Here is a 19,837-nt window from a genome sequence, read left to right as displayed (position 1 = left end):
CAACTTCAGGTATTTAAAACAACACAAAGAGGGCAGGTCTACACAAAGCACAAGTACAGTCAAATGAAATCAAATCTGATTGGTTTTACATACTCAGTCCATTTGGACCAAATCTTATAAAAAAATTCTTTTTCAACTTTGAGGGAGAAGGATATCTTTTCAATAACATAAATCTCATAAACAATTTCAATCCATTCATCAATGGTGGGTGGATCTACTTTTAACCATTTCCTCGTAACAGATTTCTTGCTGGCTGCCAACAGTATCGCCAGCAATTTTTTATCATTAATGTTCCATGTTTCGAACCCTAGATTGCCCAAATACACAGTTTCACATTTGAATGGAATGTTTACATTAAATACATTGTTTATATGTTTATGGATCTCTTCCCAATAAGGTCTAATTGTCTGGCAGTCCCAAAAAATATGAAAGTGGTTGGCTCCATTAGACCCACAAAGTCTCCAACAAGCATCTCCGCTACCCTGGTACCGTTTCTGAATGGGTGTGATAAAAAATCGTACAATGTTTTTCCAGCAGAACTCCCGCCATGTGTTTGACCCGGTTGATAACCATTGTAATTGGCATATTTTCCCCCAGCTCTCCTGTGTGATCATCACTTTCAATTCCCTTTCCCATTTCTTCTTTATGTATTCTGTATTCTCTTGTTTAGATAATTGTATGGTATTGTATAATTTGGAGATAATTTTGTTACTTGGTCTGGGTTTAATTAATGATAAAAATACTTCCAGGAACCCTGACTCATCTGTTCCTAACACCCCTTTAAGGTTTTCGTTAAAATGGTGTTCTCCAAACCTGTTTTATAAATAGATATATGGGCGTTTCTTCAACTACGGGCACTTTTAGGCTTGTGAAGTTGAATAAAAAAAACTTGTTCAAAAGTCACGTAACACAGTCTCATAAGTTTAAATAATTTGTCTAGTTTTAAGGTCTGTAAGAGGACAAACTTAGATTACAAGAGAAATTGTTAATATTTTACATTTTTTCCGACCTGCAATGAACAAATGTCATTTCCACCACATCTCAATATACAGCTGTTATTTAAAAACAGAATAACTTATGCCACTCAAGAATTGTCAAAGATCATTTTTGTAACTAGTTTTATCAGTTTTTCCACAATGTACAAAAATTATACATTTGTCAATGAGATAAATTAACTGCCCTAAGGACCAAATGGTGAACTGTACACCTGTCACACTCTGAAATTTAATTTTGGTTAGGGCAAGAGCTTATTAGAAAATAAATAACTTGAATTTTTATATTAAGTACAGCATGATCTCGTAAATTGTGGATACATTTTTAATGTGTGATGAGAACTTTTTAAATGTTTTTAAAAAATGTGTGTGGTGATGGAAATGACAGGGTGGTGGTGGAAATGACAATGAATTAACGTGAATGTAGAGAAACAGTAATATTTAGAGAAATATTTATTTGAAAAATATATTTTGAAAACTCTTAAACTCATCACACTCAGTAAACTCAATTCACAACGTCAATCTACTCTTGCAATCCATATCAATTGTACTTTGTAATCATAAATGTCATTTCCACCACATGCTGTCATTTCCACCACAGAGGGCAGTGTGGTGGAAATGACATTTCTCTAGTTTTTTTGTGAAAAAAGGGAAGATAGCTTCACTGATAGCTTTGAATTAATACTCAGCATTTCATGCATGCAAAATACTCTTATTTAACCTAATTTTTTTTTACTTTTTAAAAACACCCTTGAAGGTACAGCATGTTTCCACCACATGCTGTCATTTCCACCACAGAGGGCAGTGTGGTGGAAATGACTGTGGTGGAAATGACATTTCTGTAGTTTTTTGTGAAAAAATGGAAGATAGCTGCACTGATTAGCTTTGAATTAATACTTAGCATTTCATGTATGTAAAATACTCTTATTTAACTTAAAATTTTTAACTTTTTAAAAACACCCTTGAAGGTACAGCATGTTTGGAAATGACGTAGAATAAATATATTAACTGATCAAGCAATATTTACCTTGATTTTTCTTATTTGTTCTTGATGAAAATTTAAAATTGCCTCCATGTCCAACATGTGCTCTGATGTCTCTGAACATTTCCATAGAAACCACCTAAACAATCTTTCACACAAACGTTTTAAAGGGACATTACAGTGTTGTGGTGGAAATGACACCAATACTGTGCGACAGCTATATTTTGTATAAAAAGTAATATTGATGGTGGTCTCACATTAAATACTATAATGTATTTTAATTATTTTACTAGTGCTTAATTTAAGTATATTAATAGTTACCAGATAAGTCATACTTTTAAACTGTATTTTCATTGTTGAAGTTAAAAAGTATGGGTGTGCGACAAGGAGAAAACAGTGATTTTGACACCTAAAAGGAGGTTGAAAAGTATGAAGAAATCATAATAGAAAGGTAGTAAAAAGTTTTTAAGAAGGTTTTATTGTTAGTTTGAAAAAGAAAGAGGATTTTGTCCAAAATTGTATGTATTTTTAAAAATATGACCAAAGTACATAAAAGTGCCCATAGTCTAAGAATCACCCATATACTACAGCTGTTGAATGCTTGAATCTGATTGGTTGACGTACGTTCTAAGGTGTGCAATTATTTTGCACGGATAAAGTAGTTCCAGGCAAGTTTTGACCGCGTTACAGGTCTATATCACTTCGCCAAATGATTTCAGTGATTTAAAATGTCCTTACAGCCGACAACAGCCGAAGAACCAAAACCCACAACGACTCTGACCAAGCATATAAATAGTAAACAATAGGATAAAAATGACCATTTCCATGTTTTTGCTACAAAATAACGTTTTATTATTATGTACAGAATGTACTTATTCTCTCCCATTCAAACACACACACACACACACACACACACACACACAGTACGGACACACACTCTCACAGATCTTGTTGTCAGCGCTGCTCTGATGATTTTATCAGTAAAATAGTAAATAGAAACTTAAAAGCTTAATGACATTTCTCACTAGCGAGGTAATAACGGCCCTGTTCTTGATGCAGATAAACTTACAGTTTCGCTATTAGTAGTAGAGATGCTGCTGCCGAACACTGTTGAGAGATGCACAGACTGAGGTAATTGGTCTGTTGGAGAGACGAACAGACTGAGGTAAAACGCTCTAAAATGACGTTTTGGAATTAGCAATGGAGGCGTGGGATGAGATGCGTAAGAAATTAGTCCCACACACAAGAGCGTTCTGTCTTGAAATGCATCATCTGAACAATGTTTAGAGGTGTGGTGAATGTGATCATAGTATAAGCGTTAAATTATTAGTAAATAATCATGCAAGGGTAATGATGCTGAAATACTGAATTCTGGATTCTTGTCTCATTCCTGTTGTTATTCAATGCAGAGCTCAGAGACTTAATCCTTCAGATTCAGAATAAGATAGATAGATGTATTACTCAATAATACAAGGTACAAACAATACGCTTCTATATTTCACTTGAAAAAATCTGTTTTCATACTAAGCTAAAAATATTGCACTCATCGAAAGAGCAACTTCTCTAATCGATTAACCAGCCTGCGCGTTCTCTGTGTTATTGTCCGCCCGTGCGGCAGGTGGCGCTGTCGGACGGTCACGCGCACTGTTTGTTTTGATCAGAAACAGTTTTGTTCACACGTCCACGTGTTGAGTCCTATTTCTTACAGTCTATGGTTGAGTCCGACGTTTCACAGTCTTCATAATACGGTCAAGAGGAAAGCAAGTCTCCGTAAAGCAGTGAGCCATGGATGATATAACGTTTGAGGCTGATGATTTTTCAGAGGATGAAAGGATACATCGGGAACTGCTTGAATCGCCCGTTAACTTACACTTTTATAAGACCGACAAAGGTGATGTTCTGGAGATATCATATTAACTTGTTGTTTATGTGGTAAAAGCAGCTCAATCCCATTGATTTGTTTTGTTATTGTGCAGGTGTTCACACAGAGATCTACTTCCTCAAGTCGAACAGAAAGTGTCTGAAGCGGATCAGAGATGCGATGCTGCTTCATAACTGGCAGGAGGCTGCGCTTTATTACAACTCTTACATTCAGGCACTGGAGGCCAGGAATAGCATTACAGTGCATCCAACGGCTTCTGAGGTACAACAGCCCGTTAAACTCTGTCAAGTCGACTTATAAGCTGCCTAGAGACATGTTATGAAATCAATATTAAAATGTTTGATTCGGTTTGTGTCATTCCATGTCAAATCAACCAAATTTCGGAAACTTTCCCAGTTAATTTTTTTTTTTACTTTGTTCATATTTTCTCTGAATAAACACAAACATTAAGTGATGAAACCCAAAATATGAAATGTTATGGCTGTATATTTACTGAATAATCCACTATTTTGCAGATGGGGTCAAAATGACAATTTTCAAATGTGATTTGGTGCCAAATAATAGGGGAGTAAAAAATTACTTTAGAAAGATGGCATCATCATTACATTATTAATACATAGAGATTGGTAGGTCTATTATTTAAATCTGTTTACTTTTACAATATGTGTTTATAAAAAATGATGCTGTCATCTTTCTAAAGTAATTTTTACCCCCCTCTAATTTGGCTCCAAATCTTATGTGAAAATGTCCATTGACCCCCTCTACAAAATATTGGATTACTCATAATGACATTTAATATTTTGGCATTCTTCCTCAATTTTTAGCCTGGGACCTCAGGTTGATTTGACACTGAATGACCCTATTGTGACACTGTTCATACATTGCATCCGTAGCCTGTCAAATAATGTTGCTTCTAAGCAACAAACAGATTTAATTAATTCCTCATGACCTACAAATAATTAATTTCACTTAGCATGTTTTAAATTGAAGTTTACCCACTAATAATTGTGAATCATATTGTTGATGGTTTGAAGTTAGTGCCCAGGTTATAGTTAGATGGATAGATAGACAGATGGAAAGATTGATTAATTGACTAATCCCATGAGGATAATTATTGTAAAAAAAAATGTTGTTTAACTAATTTCTGACTGGAGTATCTTGTCTTTTTAAAAGGAATATTCAAAATGTCTTTGGATGGAAATGTCTGGTGTTTTAATGGTTTCATAGAAAAATACAAAATCATTCAAATAAATAAACCAACATGAAAACTGCCGAAGTTTTCTTTTATTGGTTTATTTAGTCATCCTTAGTTTGCACTACTTTGCCATATTATGAGCTTGCAAAGTTATTAGAAGTGGGTTGTTACCAGTTTTTGTTCAATAGTATTTAATTGAATAAAAATGTAAGTATAAAGGAATTGGATGCGTACTTGCTTTTTTTTTAGGCGATGCATTTTTCTTATCATAAAACCATGAAATCATCTTCGGCCTGACTTGTTTATTTGTTTGTATTTTCCTGTGGGATCCTCCTGTTTTGTGTTTGCTACTGTACGGATGATGTGTTTCTCAGCTGACTGCATAATTCTGTCCATCAGATCACATGGAGAATAGGCACAGAAATTCTGCGTCATCTCCCTAACGCCACCGCTGAAGATTTCAACGCTGTATATGAACAGTTGAAAAACAATGGAGTCAAAAACTTCCCAAAGGTATGCATTGCATTAAGAAGCCCAAACCTCCCCTTTACAGCATTTACACTGCATTTAAGGCATGCATTTTAATCAGTATGTCATGTGAATGTTGTAGATCTGTTTGGAGCATTGCTTTCATCTCCTACTGAACGGGCAGATGGAAGAAGCCAAGCGGCAGCTGTCCGTCGGAGAGAGCTGGAGATATGGCAACTTCTCGATTGCTCAGGGTGACACCAAAAAACTCATCCGTGCGTACAGCGGTTTCCTAAATTACTTGAACTGGTGTGAGAAGAAGTCTTCTACAGCTGGAACCGGTAGGAAGATATTTGATCTGAGTTATGTGAAACAATTAACTGACTATAAAAATGTGTCTTCCTAGCATCTATATTTAATGATGAAACAAGTGTTCCCATTCAATCAGTCACGTTCAACGTTACGTTGATACTGACATACTAGGTTATGGCCACCTTTGAGTGGAAACAAAATGAGCCAATGGATTTGGCCAGTGAGATTTGCATGCCGTAATAATACGTTTAATTTATATAGTGCTTTTCCCAAGCTCAAAGCGCTTTACAATTAATAAACATAAATACATAAAAAACAGGACAAATACAAGAAACAACAATATACACATCAAACACCACAGATGATCATGGAATCGGCGTCAGATGCATAAAATGCACAAATATCTGACCAACAGTCCAAACAGAATGAGCAGCGGCCAGCAGAGTAAACGTGAAGTAGGTAGAGCAGTCCCTCATCAGGTGGGTACAACGAGCAATCCACGTCGAACTGCATCTCGAATGCCACACAGCCCGAATGAGTATGAACTCCAGGACTTCAAACGGGAACCCGACGGCGACGGCAACCACGCCACAAAATCCTCCCGACAAAGATGCTTTGTCCGCAGCAATCACACTACAAACACGGTCAGGTAGGCAGGCCGGTGGAATCAGGTAGGCCGGATGAAGCACCACAACAAGCGGCAGAGTGGAACACACCACCTCCGCGCACCAGCGGCAATCACAGAAACCAATCGCAGTTGAAGTCCATCAGTTAAAGACACTTCAAAGTCAATTTTTATATGTGTAAAAAACACATTTTAAATAAGAAGACAAGACCAAAACAGTCAAACAGCCCCGGTGTGAAGCGGCAGCCAAATGCGCATAGCGTACTAATTTGTTTTTAAAGATGTCCTTCTATCCGTGTTTCTGGATGCGGTCGTTTCCTGGCTTCATCTGACGGCCACGATCGCTGTCTCGCATGTCTGGGCCGAGAGCATGCTGAGAAAGTGTTCTTGGATGTTTTATGATCTCACTGTGAGAGCATGACCATGTTGGCATTGCAGTCGCAACTCTTGTTTGCTAAGGTACAAGTCCCCTCTGTTGTTGTTACCCAGCCCGCTGCCGCTTCTCCTAGCAGAGCCATGGGTCTGGTTAACACTTTGGGAGACATTGGGATCTCTTCCACTGGCCAAGTCCCCATGGACCTCCTACTCCTCTTGTGTGCCATATGCCGTCGAGCTGCCGAGTGATGCCACAGGTCCCTCTCGTGGGGGACCTTGTGTGTCATTCAGTGCTCCGGATGAAGAGCAATCAAATCAATCAACTTTTATTTATATAACACAATAAAAGCAATTGTAGTCGGCAATTGTGCTGTACAACAGGATAAATATCTAAAAAACAAGAAAGACCGCAAATCAAATTATAAAGGGAGTTTACGTCGGAAACACCAATCAGAAAATTCAACATTAAAATCAAGGACAGTTGTAAGCCTGTGAAAAGAGGCCGGTTTTTAACTTAGATTTAAAAACAGACTCTGTGGATACTAGTTTTAGGGAGATCAGATGTCAGTCGCTACATCGGAGAGGGGAACCCTCCACCTGCCCCGAGCGCTCGCGGATGGATGATTGGTTCCCTGGGTGCGGCCCAGGGTTCACAGCTGCCTACCACCCCAGTGCCTTTCTTCCCAAAAATGCATGAGGAGGTTCAGAAGTCGTGGAAGGCACCTTTTACTGCCCAAAGCCGCTCTGCAGCCTCCTCCACTCTTACTGCCCAGTTGCAGAGATTTTATTCCCGCAAAGTGCTGCCACCTGGCGGAATCGCCCGTGTCTCCTGTCCAAGCCCTGTAAGATGACAGCAGCCCTGGTTGCTAAGACTTACAGTGCCGCTGGACAGGCCGCCTCTGCCCTGCATGCCGTGGCCATCCAGCAGGTCCATCAGGCAAAAGCTCTCAACAAGCTGCACAAAGGTAGTTCTGAGCCAGGGTTGATGCAGGAACTGAGCACGGCGACTGACCTCGGCCTCCCGGCGACGAAAGTCACGCGCAGGCCCTCGGTCAGACAATGTCCTTCTTGGTGATACAACAGTGCCATCTCTGGTTGGACCTGGCTGAGATGAAGGACATTGACAAAGTTCGTTTTCGAGGACTCTCAGGCCAGCCTCTTCAGCGACACTGTCAGGGACTTTGCCCAGCATTTCTCAGCAGTCTAGAAGCAGACTGAGGCCATAAAGCATCCTGCCCTGGCATGACACCACTGTTACCATGCCCCCACAAGCTTGGCCCCTGTCTGCTCATTGCAGAGGGTGTCCCCCTGCACGGTATACTGTCAACCCGGCCACCCAGTCGAGCCCCCAGCAGGAAAGCAATGCACAGGTCTCCGCTAAACCCTCAAAGCGTCCATCTAAGCAGCCTTAAGACGGGGGTGCCCAGAGGTGGAGGGAGCTTTCAGCGGCTGAAACTTTCATCTCCAGTTTCAGTTTATTTGTTCAGCCTCTGGGGGCTCACCTCTCTGGCAGACACCTGCAGAGCTATGGGCTTCACAAGATTTTCACAATCTCCGGGTTGAGCCGGTTTCTTCCCGTGTGTTGGGTACAAACAGGTAATGTGCGGGAAGGCTGGTTTGGTGTCTCGCTTGTAGCGCCATTCCCCTCAATTGGGGGGATACGAGCGCCTACTTTGCTCTTCGGGTGAGTTCCCCATTCGGCAAACCCTGAGGCCTGGGAGCATTGTGCCTCCGATCGGTCAGCCCTTGTACTAGACTAGATTCCCATATGCTGTGATTTTCCCCTTGGTAATCCCATATGTGTAGTTTCCACGGTACGGTTTCCCTATTGGTAAACCTGTGTTTTACCCTGGGGAGTTTCTGCTCTGCCCTGTCTCGGTGTCAGTAGAAGCTACCTCCCTGCCCAGACAGAACCAACCGCAGAGATCGTCCATATGTAGCACTGCCCCACGGGTCAGTCCATATGTGTATCCACTACACGTTACCTCCCTTCGGCAGGGTGTGGCCTCCGTAGTGTCCCTCTCCATTGGACTAGGCACGCTTTTCCAGCGTTGACAACCCTGGTCATGGTAAAATAAATGGCATTTGAGAACCAAAGCACTCTTCCCGTGAAACATCACAATAAGAGAAACCGCAGCCACGCCGTCTCCAGGATAGGCCTTGTCCCTTCCATCCAGTTGGTATCCACCTTGGGCTTCATGGGGCGCTGGGTAGGTTAAGACTGTGTGGGGGCAGTTGCCAAAGGGGCACGCTACAGCTTGCCAGCATCTGTGTCTCCAACACTCGTAACAATTTAGTGGCTGTGGCACTTCCCATTGGCGCCCCAATATGTCAATATCGATGTAACGTCGAACGTGACTGACAGAATGGGAATGTCTCGGTTAGTAATGTAACCCTCGTTTCCTGATCAAGGGAATCCCCGCCAAAACCCTGAACCACCGCTGAATGGTTGGGATCCCTGTCTGGCTCCTCAGCAAAACATGAATGAGTGAGTGCCTTATATACCCATATGTCCGGGTAGGACTGGCTCTGCATGCAAATCTCACTGGCCAATATCCCTTGGCTTGTTTCGTTTCCACTCGAAGGTGATTGGGCTCCCAGGCGAGACCCCAATACGTCAGTTTTGACATAACGTCTCCGTTCTCTCCTGATTTTTTTATTTATGAATATTTTTAAAGGGGGACCCTAAGATGCCCTTTTTCAAAGTCTTGATTTTGTTTTTGGGTTCTACTAGAATAGGTTTTCTTGTTTGAATGTTCAAACACATTATTTGACATTGCTGCAGCTCCTCTCTTCCCAGTCTGTCAGTAACCCTCTGTTTACTTCCTGTCTCTATGAAGCTCCTCCTTCCAAAAAACACAGTGTGCTCTGATTGGTTGGCTGGACCAGAGTGTTGTGATTGGTCAAGTGCTTTGCACGTGTTTGGGAAATGTCCCACCCCTTACCATAACTGTGAGTTTCAACACACTACTAACTAACTCAACCAGGCCCCGCCCTTTTATTTTACGTATTAATTATTTAAATGAGGAATATTGTGACGTGTTCGTTCTCTGAAGAAAACTCAAGACTACCATGGAAGCGTTTCATGGAGTTCAGAAACAGTGACACTGATATAGAGCTTTTTCATGCTTAAACAGCAACATTACACACTAAATAAAGCTGACCATGTCAAAAAGTGTAATAGGTCCTCTTTAAAATTGTATGTCTTTCTTCAGAAATCATTCTAATATGCTGATTTGCTGCTCAAGAAACATTTCATTGTTGACAATGGTTGTGCTGCTTCATATTTTTGTGGAAACCATGATACTTTCTATTCAAAGTATTTTGAAAAATTTAAAGTTCAAAATAACAGCATTTACTTGAAACAGAAATTTATGTAACGTTACAAATGTCTGTACTGTCACTTTTGATCAGTTTAATGCATTATTGTCCATGTTTCCGGTATCAGATGAGGTGAGCCGTAACCAAGAGATGCACAGCTACTTCAGATATGCTTCTGTGGCCCTGAAGGACATCATCAGTCAGCCTGGAGTCTGGGACCCTTTTGTGTTGAGTTACATTAATGTGAGACACTATCTTACCTTGTGCAATTTGACGATTTTCTTTGTTTTAAGGGGTTTGTTTAGACCAAAATGACAATTCTGTCGTCATTTACTCAAACTTGTAATGAACACAAACAGATTTGTTTGAAGAATCTTCACACAGTATTGTACAATCAAACAAGCTCCAAAAATGCTTCATAAAAATAAACAATATATTCCTAGTCTTCTTAGTTCATGTGATGTATTTTTGTGTGCGAAACAGACTGAAATAAGTAGTATTTTAATTAAATGTACATGCACAAATTAGATTTAGTGAGTGCATAACAGCTTACATTTCAGTCTATTTGTTACACAAAGCTATTATATTATTTAGAAGACTTGGAATATAATCCACAAATCATATGGACTATTTTAATATTGTTATTTGCTTCTATTTCTTCACAATGTACATACGTTTGGGATTTTTTTCTCTTCTGCTCACCAAGGCTGCATTTATTTGATCAAAAATACAGTAAAAACAGCTAAATATTATTACAATTTAAAATAACTCTATAACAATATATTGTAAAATGTAATTTATTCCTGTGAATAAAGCTGGATTTTCAGCATCATTACTCCAGTCTTCAATGTCACATGATCCTTTATAAATCATTCTAATATTCATTTATTTGATATACATTTGAAATAGAAATAGTTTGTAACATTATAAATGTCTTTGATCAGTAAACTTGATCAGTTTAATGTGTCATTGCTGAATAAAAGTATTCTTTATAAAAAAAATTGACTTATCCCAAACTTGTAAACAGAAAGTAAGTAAGGTTTGGATTGATTAAGTTGTTTTTGCATTATCTAATGCTGTCTATATGTATCATTCCCTTGCAGATGCTGGAGTTTTACAACGATGAGGACGGCGCTCTGCAGATTCTGAAAAATTATGCTTACAACAAGGATTTCCCAATCAATCCCAATGCTCATGTGTACCTGTACCAGTTCCTCAAGAGACACAATGCCCCAGATGCCAAACTCATCGGTGCATTAAGGGTATGAAATGGTTCTGCCTATCAGATATAAAGTTAATAAAGTTTCTGATTAAAATTATTAATTTATTCTGGTTTCTTTTGCTCAGATTCTGCGTTCTTTAGTCCCGAGTCATGAGCTGATGCTGGATCTCTGCTCTCTCCTGCTGGGCACCAGTACGTATGAAAACTAGACATTTCTGATTGGTTTTTAGCATGTTGCTGTGTGGTTATAAAGATGTTCTGGGTTGCTCAAGGGTTTTATTTGCTAGTTTCATCACCCACCAGTAACTGTAATGTAAAACAGCCTTTATTTAAATTAGTTTATGCTTTTTTTTCCCAGGTCTCATGAGCGATCTAGAAGAAGCTCTCACCGTTTCAATGGACCTTCTGGAGTTTTCCAGTTGGAAATGTGACATGAAGGCTTGGTCCTGTCTTCTGAATATTATAAAGTTACTCAAACAGAAGTAAGTTTTGGTAAATGAGAAAAGCATCTAATATACATTACTAAAAGTAGCTTTAGAAAAATATTTGATTCAACATAGAATTTATTACACAAACTTTTAAGCTTCAACGTCCATGAGGGTGAGTAAATAATGACAGAATTGTTTTGGGGGGGGTGAACTATACCTTTAATATAATTTTTTTTAGCAATAGAAATATGAAAGTTATTAAAATCTTTTAAATATTAAAATCAATAATCCTCTAAATAAGAAACTAAAACTGGCAGTAGGTGGCAGTAAATGTCTAAAATAAGTAAGCCATTGAATCATTCATTCTTTTGATTCGTTCAAACGACTGATTCATTCAGGAATTAAGTAAACGGCTCTCTTTATGAATGAGTTATTGAATCAGTGGTTCACCTGAATTATTTCTCACGGGTCCTTGAAATCCTTGAAAGAAAAAAAAAATTCAAGGCCCTGGAAAGTTTATAGGAGGCGCTCAAGGCATGTTTTTCTTGATTGGTTTTCCCTGAAGAGTTATACATGGTTGTTAAAAGCGAAAGTATTAGAGTGACGTACGATCATTGCGTTTTATCATGAAATGAGAGTTCTGTGTCTTTATTAAAATCAACACATTAATGATATATATCTCATCCACCCCCTTCTTGAACTGCTACCTTATCGTGGTGGAGGGGTTTGAGTACCCGAATGATCCTAGGAGCTATGTTGTCCGGGGCTATATGCCCCTGGTAGGGTCTCCCAAGGCAAACAGGTCCTAGGTGACGGGTTAGACTAAGAGCGGTTCATAAACCCTTTGTCTTACAAGCAAAAACAAGGAGCGTGACGTCGTCCGGCATGGCGCAGCCGGGGCCCCAACCTTGGAGCCTCCCCCCACGGGGTCCGGCCGGGCTCAGTCTGAAGGAACGACGTGGGGCCGCCCTCCCGTGGGCTCACCACCTGCAGGAGGGACCGTAAGGGGACGGTGCATAGTGGCCCCGACAACTCGATCCCTGGATACAGAAACTAGCTTTAGGGACGTGGAACGTCACCTCACTGGCGGGGAAGGAGACTAGAGATAGTCTGGCTCACCTCCACGCACGGCTTGGGCTCTGGAACCACACTCCTTGAGAGAGGATGGACTCTCTACCACTCTGGAGTTGCCCATGGTGAGAGGCGGCGGGCTGGTGTGGGTTTGCTTATAGCTCCCCAACTCAGACGCCATATGTTGGAGTTCACCCCGGTGAACGAAAGAGTCGCTTCCCTTTCCCATGCCGTAAAGCTGAAGGAGGAGTCCTATCAGGCCTGGCTGGCTTGTGGGACTCCTGGGGCAGCTGACGGGTACTGGCAGACCAAGTGGACTGCAGCCCGGGTGGTTGTGTAGCCAACAATCGGGCCTGGGAGGAGTTCAGTGAGTCCATGGAGAAGGACTACCGGTTGGCCTCGAAGAGATTCTGGTAAACCATCCGGCGCCTCAGGAGAGGGAAGCAGTGCCCTACCAATGCTGTTTACAATGGAGGTGGCAGCTGTTGACCTCAACTGGGGATGTCGTCGGACGGTGGAAGGAGTACTTTGAGAATCTCCTTAATCCCACCGACACGTCTTCCATGAGGAAGCAGAGGCCGAGGGCTCGGAGGTGGGACTCGTCCATCACCCAAGCTGAAGTCACCGAGGTAGTCAAGAAGCTGCGAACAGTACGGTTTTCCTCCCGGTCGTGGAACACTGGACCAGCTCTATACCCGCTCCAGGGTGCTGGAGGGTTCATGGGAGTTTGCCCAACCAATCCACATGTGCTTTGTGGATTTGGAGAAGGCATTCGACTGTGTCCCTCGCGGCATCCTGTGGAGGGTGCTCTGGAAGTATGGGGTCCGGGGCCCTTTGCTAAGGGCTACCCGGTCCCTGTACGACCGGAGCAGGAGCTTGGTTCGCATTGCCGGCAGTAAGTCAGACTTGTTCCCGGTGCATGTTGGACTCTTGCAGGGCTGCCCTTTGTCACCGGTTCTGTTCATAATTTTTTTTTGGACAGAATTTCTAAGGGCCGGAGGGTGTCCGGTTTGGGGACCACACGATTTCGTATCTGCTTTTTGCGGATGATGTTGTGGATGACCTTCAGCATGCACTGGGACGGTTTGCAGCCGGCTGGGATGAGAATCAGCGCCTCCAAATCCGAGGCCATGGTTCTCAGTCGGAAAAGGGTGGCTTGCCCACTTCAGGTTGGTGGAAAGTTCCTGCCTCAAGTGGAGTTCAAGTATCTTGGGGTCTTGTTCACGAGTGAGGGAAGGATGGAACGGGAGATTGACAGACAGATCGGTGCAGCTTCTGCAGTAATTTCGATTTCGTAAAATTTATTTACCGGTCAATCTACGTTCCTACTCTCACCTATGGTCATGAGCTTTGGGTCATGACCGAAAGGACAAGATCCTGGATACAGGCGGCCGAAATGAGCTTTCTCCGCAGGGTGGCTGGGCGATCCCTTAGAGATAGGGTGAGGAGCTCGGTCACTCCAGTGCTACCAAATAATAAAAGGTTGGAATTTTTTTTTTTTTTTAGGAAATGTCCCGCCCCTGACTATAACCTCAAGTTTCAACAAACTACTAACTAACTCAACCAGGCCCCGCCCCTTTATTCTGCGTATGAATTATTTAAATGAGGAATATTGTGACGTGTTCGTTCCCGGAAGAAACTCAAGACTACAATGGAGGCGTTTCAGGGAGTTCAGAAACACTGACACTGATATAGAGAAGAACTCTTTAGGCTCAAACTCCAACATATTGAAAGATGAACATGTGAAAAAGCATCATCCTCTTTAATGTTTTTTCTGATGTTGATTTATACTCATTTAGAAAGCGCAAGGAGTTTGTATTGAAGGAATGGGAGGCCAGGCGATCGCTGTGGTTCTCCTTTCACTTCAGAGTCCATTTCGCCAGGATAGACATGGTGGAGAACGCCAATCTTCTGCAGATTAAGGATGACGTTTTAAAGGTTCTAGGGGAATACTGTAAGTACATGATTTATCTTTTTGATTATCTCAAAATAAAATGATCAAGTTTCCATTCAGTGTCCTCCGTAGAACCAGAACAGAAACCTTTGGGTCTCAATCTGTAGTGTGTGTTCAGACCATTCCTGACATATTTAATACGTTCCTGAACATTTTGTTTTCTGTTCACAGTTTTAGAATACAGAAGATACGCTGCAAACTTAAAGAGAAAATCTGAAAGTAAAACAGAGGAATGCGAATTCAGGGAGAGGAAGAAAAGGAAGGTAAACATGGATAAGGAAGAAGAGAAGAAAAAGATGGAGAAGGAAAAAAAGAAGAAAAGGATGAAGACCAAGAAGTCCAAGTAAAATATGTAATAATTTGTACCAGACAACGTTATAGTTGTCCATGTATGACACAAGACTCTTTCTTTATATACTGTGTATCTGCTCATGTTGAGCTTCACTTTGAATTAAAATAATGGAAACTTGATGTCAGTCTTGATTGTGACCAGCAGGGAGCGCAAATGCTGCATTTCTGAAGCCTGTTGCATACATATATACATACATATATATATATATATATATATATATATATATATATATATATATATATATATATATATATATATATATTAATTTATTTAGAACAATACATATAAATATTTATAAATTATATATAATGGTGTAAATTTTGGCAGAAAATGTGTATGTATGTATTAGGATGTAAACACGAGTAACTTGGTTTTAATTGTATCAAAATCACAATTTTAAGCTAACAGTACATTACCTGACTAAGTCATTTATAGTTTAAGGTATGTTTTTTTTAGAACAAAAATATGAATTCTTATTCTATTAGGGTTGATATTTCAACTTGTTTGAATATATTTACAAGGTTTATATATAGTTGCAGTCACCAAAATGACATCTCAATAAAACATTTTTACTGAACATGTAACATTTCTACTGTGTAATTTTAATTATTCTTCATCTTTGGTCTTTTATTCCTTGTATGATCTTCAAAAGAGATTGTGTAGATCTAATATTCGGAGTAACTATCTCTTAAATCACTCAACCATGGATGAAAGGCAAGAAACGGCACTTTTTGTCCGTATGAACTGAAGTTGGTGGACTTGTTGTATAAAAATAGATTTAGAGCTCAGACTCAGACAGATGGATGTAATAATTCCATGGTTTGTGTTTGAAACGATGAGCATCTCGTCATGTGCAGAAGGTTTCGTGCGTTGCTCATCGTGACCATCTGAACACTTATGCTGAGCAAGATGTTAATGCTTTGTTCAAGCAGACGAACTCTCACAGAACTGAGTCATGCAAGTGAATGATGCTGAAATACTGAATTATGTGGAGGATTTATGTCTCATTCCTGTTGTTTTTCAATGTAACCTCAGAAACTTTTCAGTCAGAATTTTAAGTCATTCTTGCATGTCCATCAGGAGCATTTTGCATAATTTGAATCCAGGTCGTATTTTGTCCCACAAAAATTGTATATATGGATGGATGGATGGATGGATACACACACACACACACACACACACACACACACACATATATATATATTTATAAAACATGGTCTGTCTGTATACTCGATTCTGATTGGCTGGAAGGTGTTCAATAAAACCGTAAATGCACAAGTAGTTCCAAGTCAGTTTAATTACCGTTCTATATTAATGTGCTATCGCGCGCATGCATACGTCACTCGTGCTGTTTTCATTAGCTAATTTCATAGCTATGTTTCCATCCACCTATTTTAAAAATCTAAAAATGCGCATCGTTTGAGTCAGATTCATTTTTAATCCGATAAGAAAACATGCGCATATACTATGATGGAAACACATTTACACAACAAATTCCTCAAGGCGCGTTAAAAACAATGATGTGACTTTGAGACTTCATAACGGGACTAACGAGCGGGTCGATCTCGTTGCACAGAACTGAAATGCTGTTTTGCAAACTCCGCCTCCGAAAGCAAGATAGACAAAGTTTATTGCGTTTGGTCTGCATGCTCTGAGTCGCAAGTCATTTATATATAGTGGCTTCTCCTACTTTTCTTAGTGATATTTAGCACCAGTTTATCAGGAAGTGAATATTTTGTTCTCTTCGGGTCACTGGATGGAAACGCTGCTTTATTCGTAAATGTTTTATGCGATATTCCGATTTTGCACGTGTTAATTTCGCAACTTTGGATGGAAACATAGCTATTGATTGACGCACACACAAACAACTTTTATCATTAAAATAGCTTTGCTACTGAATCACTACATCATATTCCTCAGCAGGAACATCGCTGGTTTTGAAGTAAGTAAACGTAGAGCTTTATTGTTAATAGAGAGAGGCGCTGAACAGATGCAGGTAATTCACACATGCTTCTCTCATCTCTCGATAACGAATTCAAATAAATGCAATAATTCTTTCATTCAAATAAATGTAATCTTACACACTAGGCTACTTTATCTCTGTCTGAATCAAATATTGCACTGCAAACATCAATAAAAGCTTTAGGTTGTCACTGCTGGTAAATGATCATGTTATAAGAGAGGGATAGCTCTGCATTAAACCATTTGAATGCACTCCGCTGGATATATTTAAATATATATAATTATATTTAGCATAAAGAAAAAGGAGCATATTTTTAGAACAATTATTATTTTAAATGCCATAGTTTTCATGCAAAAATCACATTACTGTAATGTGACCAGACATTTTAGTTTGGGGAATTCTCATTAGTCTTAATGATGACTACAGGTCTAGTTAAATATTAATGTATTGCAATAATGCAGATCTATTGATAGTACAAAATAATGTAAAATAGTAATGTATTTTTTTTTTATTTAATTTTAATAGATTTCACAATATTACAGTTTTTACTGTATTTTTGATTAAACAAATGCTGCCTTTGGGGAGCATGAGAGACTTAATTTTAGAAACATCTTAAAAATTGTAATTACTGAATTAGTTATTGACACTTCACACACATTTAAATGTGATTTTTAATTACAGTAGTGAGTAAAGTTTTTTGGGCATTGTTGTAATGAATTCATCGTGACAGTATTTGTTGTACTGCCTTTAAACGATGCTGATTGTCAAATACAAATGACTGTACTACAGTGACGAGAGTCTAATGAGAATCATGAAGAGAAACGAGACTGTGAAAAGGGACTGAGCAAAACACCTCTGCAAAAGAGGAAGTGGTTGTTCGTTTCCTCTTCTTCAGGGCTCTAAATATCACACCGCATGACGCCAGTTTTTCCACTGACTGATACTCACATACACACATCTAAATATAATTTTATGCTCGTACCGGGGCAATAAAACAAGACCAGCTTTTTTAGGAGAGGTGAGCTTATAAAGTTAAGACACATTAACCCATTTTAATGGCAAATTCTAATATATACCTCATTCTTTCTAGTGCAAAGAATAGATTCAGACGTTTAAAATAAGATCCTGTTTGGTGAAAATGACTCTAGACTGCATTCGAGGATAGCCCTCACCTTTAAAGCACTGCTTGTAAGATCATTAATATAAAGATAACACTATATCTCATTAGTCACAGATGTAATTTAGACCATGAAGATATGTTATAACATTTGGGACTCTGAGATAAGCGACTGTCGCCTGCAAGGCCTGACGACTGCTATAAACTACACTGTGAACAGCAGTCATGGGCTTTAAATGGGACTCTAGTCAACACGAGTGAATCAGAGCCAAACTCGGTCCACTTATCAGTGTTATTTTGCACTGTAGATCCATACGAACTCACAAGAACCTTTAACACTACATGATAACTTTCACTCATAAGTCATTTCATGTTATTGAAGGTTATTTGCTATTAAATATGAATTGGAAATACTTGGAACTTTGAATCAAAGTTTCATAATAAATGGATGCATTAACATCATCTAAGTGTTATATAATGTAATCTTGCAAAAATTTATGAAAGTTATGAAAAGAATCAGTCATTTACATGTTAATTTATGACTATTTGTATTTTTATATAGACTATTTTTGCCTTTAAAGTGTTGACATAAGGAAGGACCCTACAACACTGATATATTTTATTGTATTTTCTTTTAATTATTTTTTAATTTTTTTACTTTTTATTTATTTATTACAGTGCATTCACACTTGTGTCTCTTTAAGACCAGTTTGACCAAACTGTTTTCTGATTGGCTAAATTATACAGTAAATTCTCTCTCTTTTTGTATTTTATTTTAATTACTATTTTAATTTTCGTCTTTAGGTGTTGACGTAGGAAAAACCCTACAACATTTATATAATAATATATTTTTTTTAAACACGTTATCATTAATTCAGTCCAGTGCATTCACACTTGCATCCTGTCTCTTTAAAACCAGTTTCACCAAACTGTCAAACTAAATTATACAGTAAATTCTCTTTCTTTTTGTATTTTATTTAATTACTTTTTAAATTTTCGCCTTTAGGTGTTGACATAGGAAGACCCCTATAAAATTTGTATAAGTATTTGATTTTATTTAATTATTTGATTTATTTAAACGGTTATTTAGTGCATTCACATTTGCCTCCTGTCTCTTTAAAACCAGTTTGACCAAACTGTTTTCTGATTGGCTAAATTATACAGTAAATTCTCTTCGTTTGTATTTTATTTTTAACTACCATTTTTGTCTTTAAACTGTTAACATAAGGAAGAACCTTACACTGATATATTTTAATATTTTAATTTAAATTTTCAAACTCTGTATTTTTATTACAGTTTTATTACATTTTTATTCCCACATGTGTCTCCTCTCTTTAAGATCAGTTTGACCAAACTGCCTTCTGATTGGCTAAATTATACAGTGAATTCTCTTTCTGTTTGTATTTCATTTTTAATGACTCTTTTAAGTTTTGCTTTTAAAGGTGTTGACATAGAAAGGACCCCACAACATTATATGTTTTAGCATTTGTCTTTTTTATGTTTCTCTCTTTTTGTTTTTTATTTTTAATGACTATTTTAATTTTCACCTTTAGGTATTGAACCCTACAAAATGTATCT

General features: G+C 38.9%; 1 protein-coding gene across 1 annotated transcript; it reads left to right on the top strand.

Annotated features, from left to right (window-relative positions):
• Positions 1-3,597: 3,597 nt before the first annotated feature.
• Positions 3,598-15,320, top strand: LOC311305354 (TATA box-binding protein-associated factor RNA polymerase I subunit A-like). Its single transcript, XM_084432994.1, has 10 exons — positions 3,598-3,865; positions 3,951-4,117; positions 5,451-5,564; positions 5,662-5,860; positions 10,280-10,395; positions 11,256-11,414; positions 11,500-11,566; positions 11,733-11,856; positions 14,673-14,827; positions 14,999-15,320. The coding sequence occupies exons 1-10, from the start codon at positions 3,760-3,762 to the stop codon at positions 15,172-15,174; spliced, it is 1,383 nt and encodes a 460-aa protein (XP_084289120.1). The 5' UTR covers positions 3,598-3,759; the 3' UTR covers positions 15,175-15,320.
• Positions 15,321-19,837: the final 4,517 nt, after the last annotated feature.

Source organism: Rutilus rutilus, assembly GCF_951802725.1.
Source record: "Rutilus rutilus genome assembly, chromosome: 15".
NCBI classification, from domain to species: Eukaryota; Metazoa; Chordata; class Actinopteri; order Cypriniformes; family Leuciscidae; genus Rutilus; species Rutilus rutilus.
This window is presented reverse-complemented; position numbering and strand designations above follow the sequence as displayed.

What these genes read in the sequence shown, in the direction of transcription:
- LOC311305354 (XM_084432994.1), top strand. Translation starts at nt 3,760, where the DNA reads ATGGATGATATAACGTTTGAGGCTGATGATTTTTCAGAGGATGAAAGG. An exon ending in CTTTTATAAGACCGACAAAG is followed by an intron (nt 3,866 to 3,950) that starts GTGATGTTCTGG and finishes GTTATTGTGCAG; the next exon opens with GTGTTCACACAGAGATCTAC. An exon ending in CTCTCTCCTGCTGGGCACCA is followed by an intron (nt 11,567 to 11,732) that starts GTACGTATGAAA and finishes TTTTTTTCCCAG; the next exon opens with GTCTCATGAGCGATCTAGAA.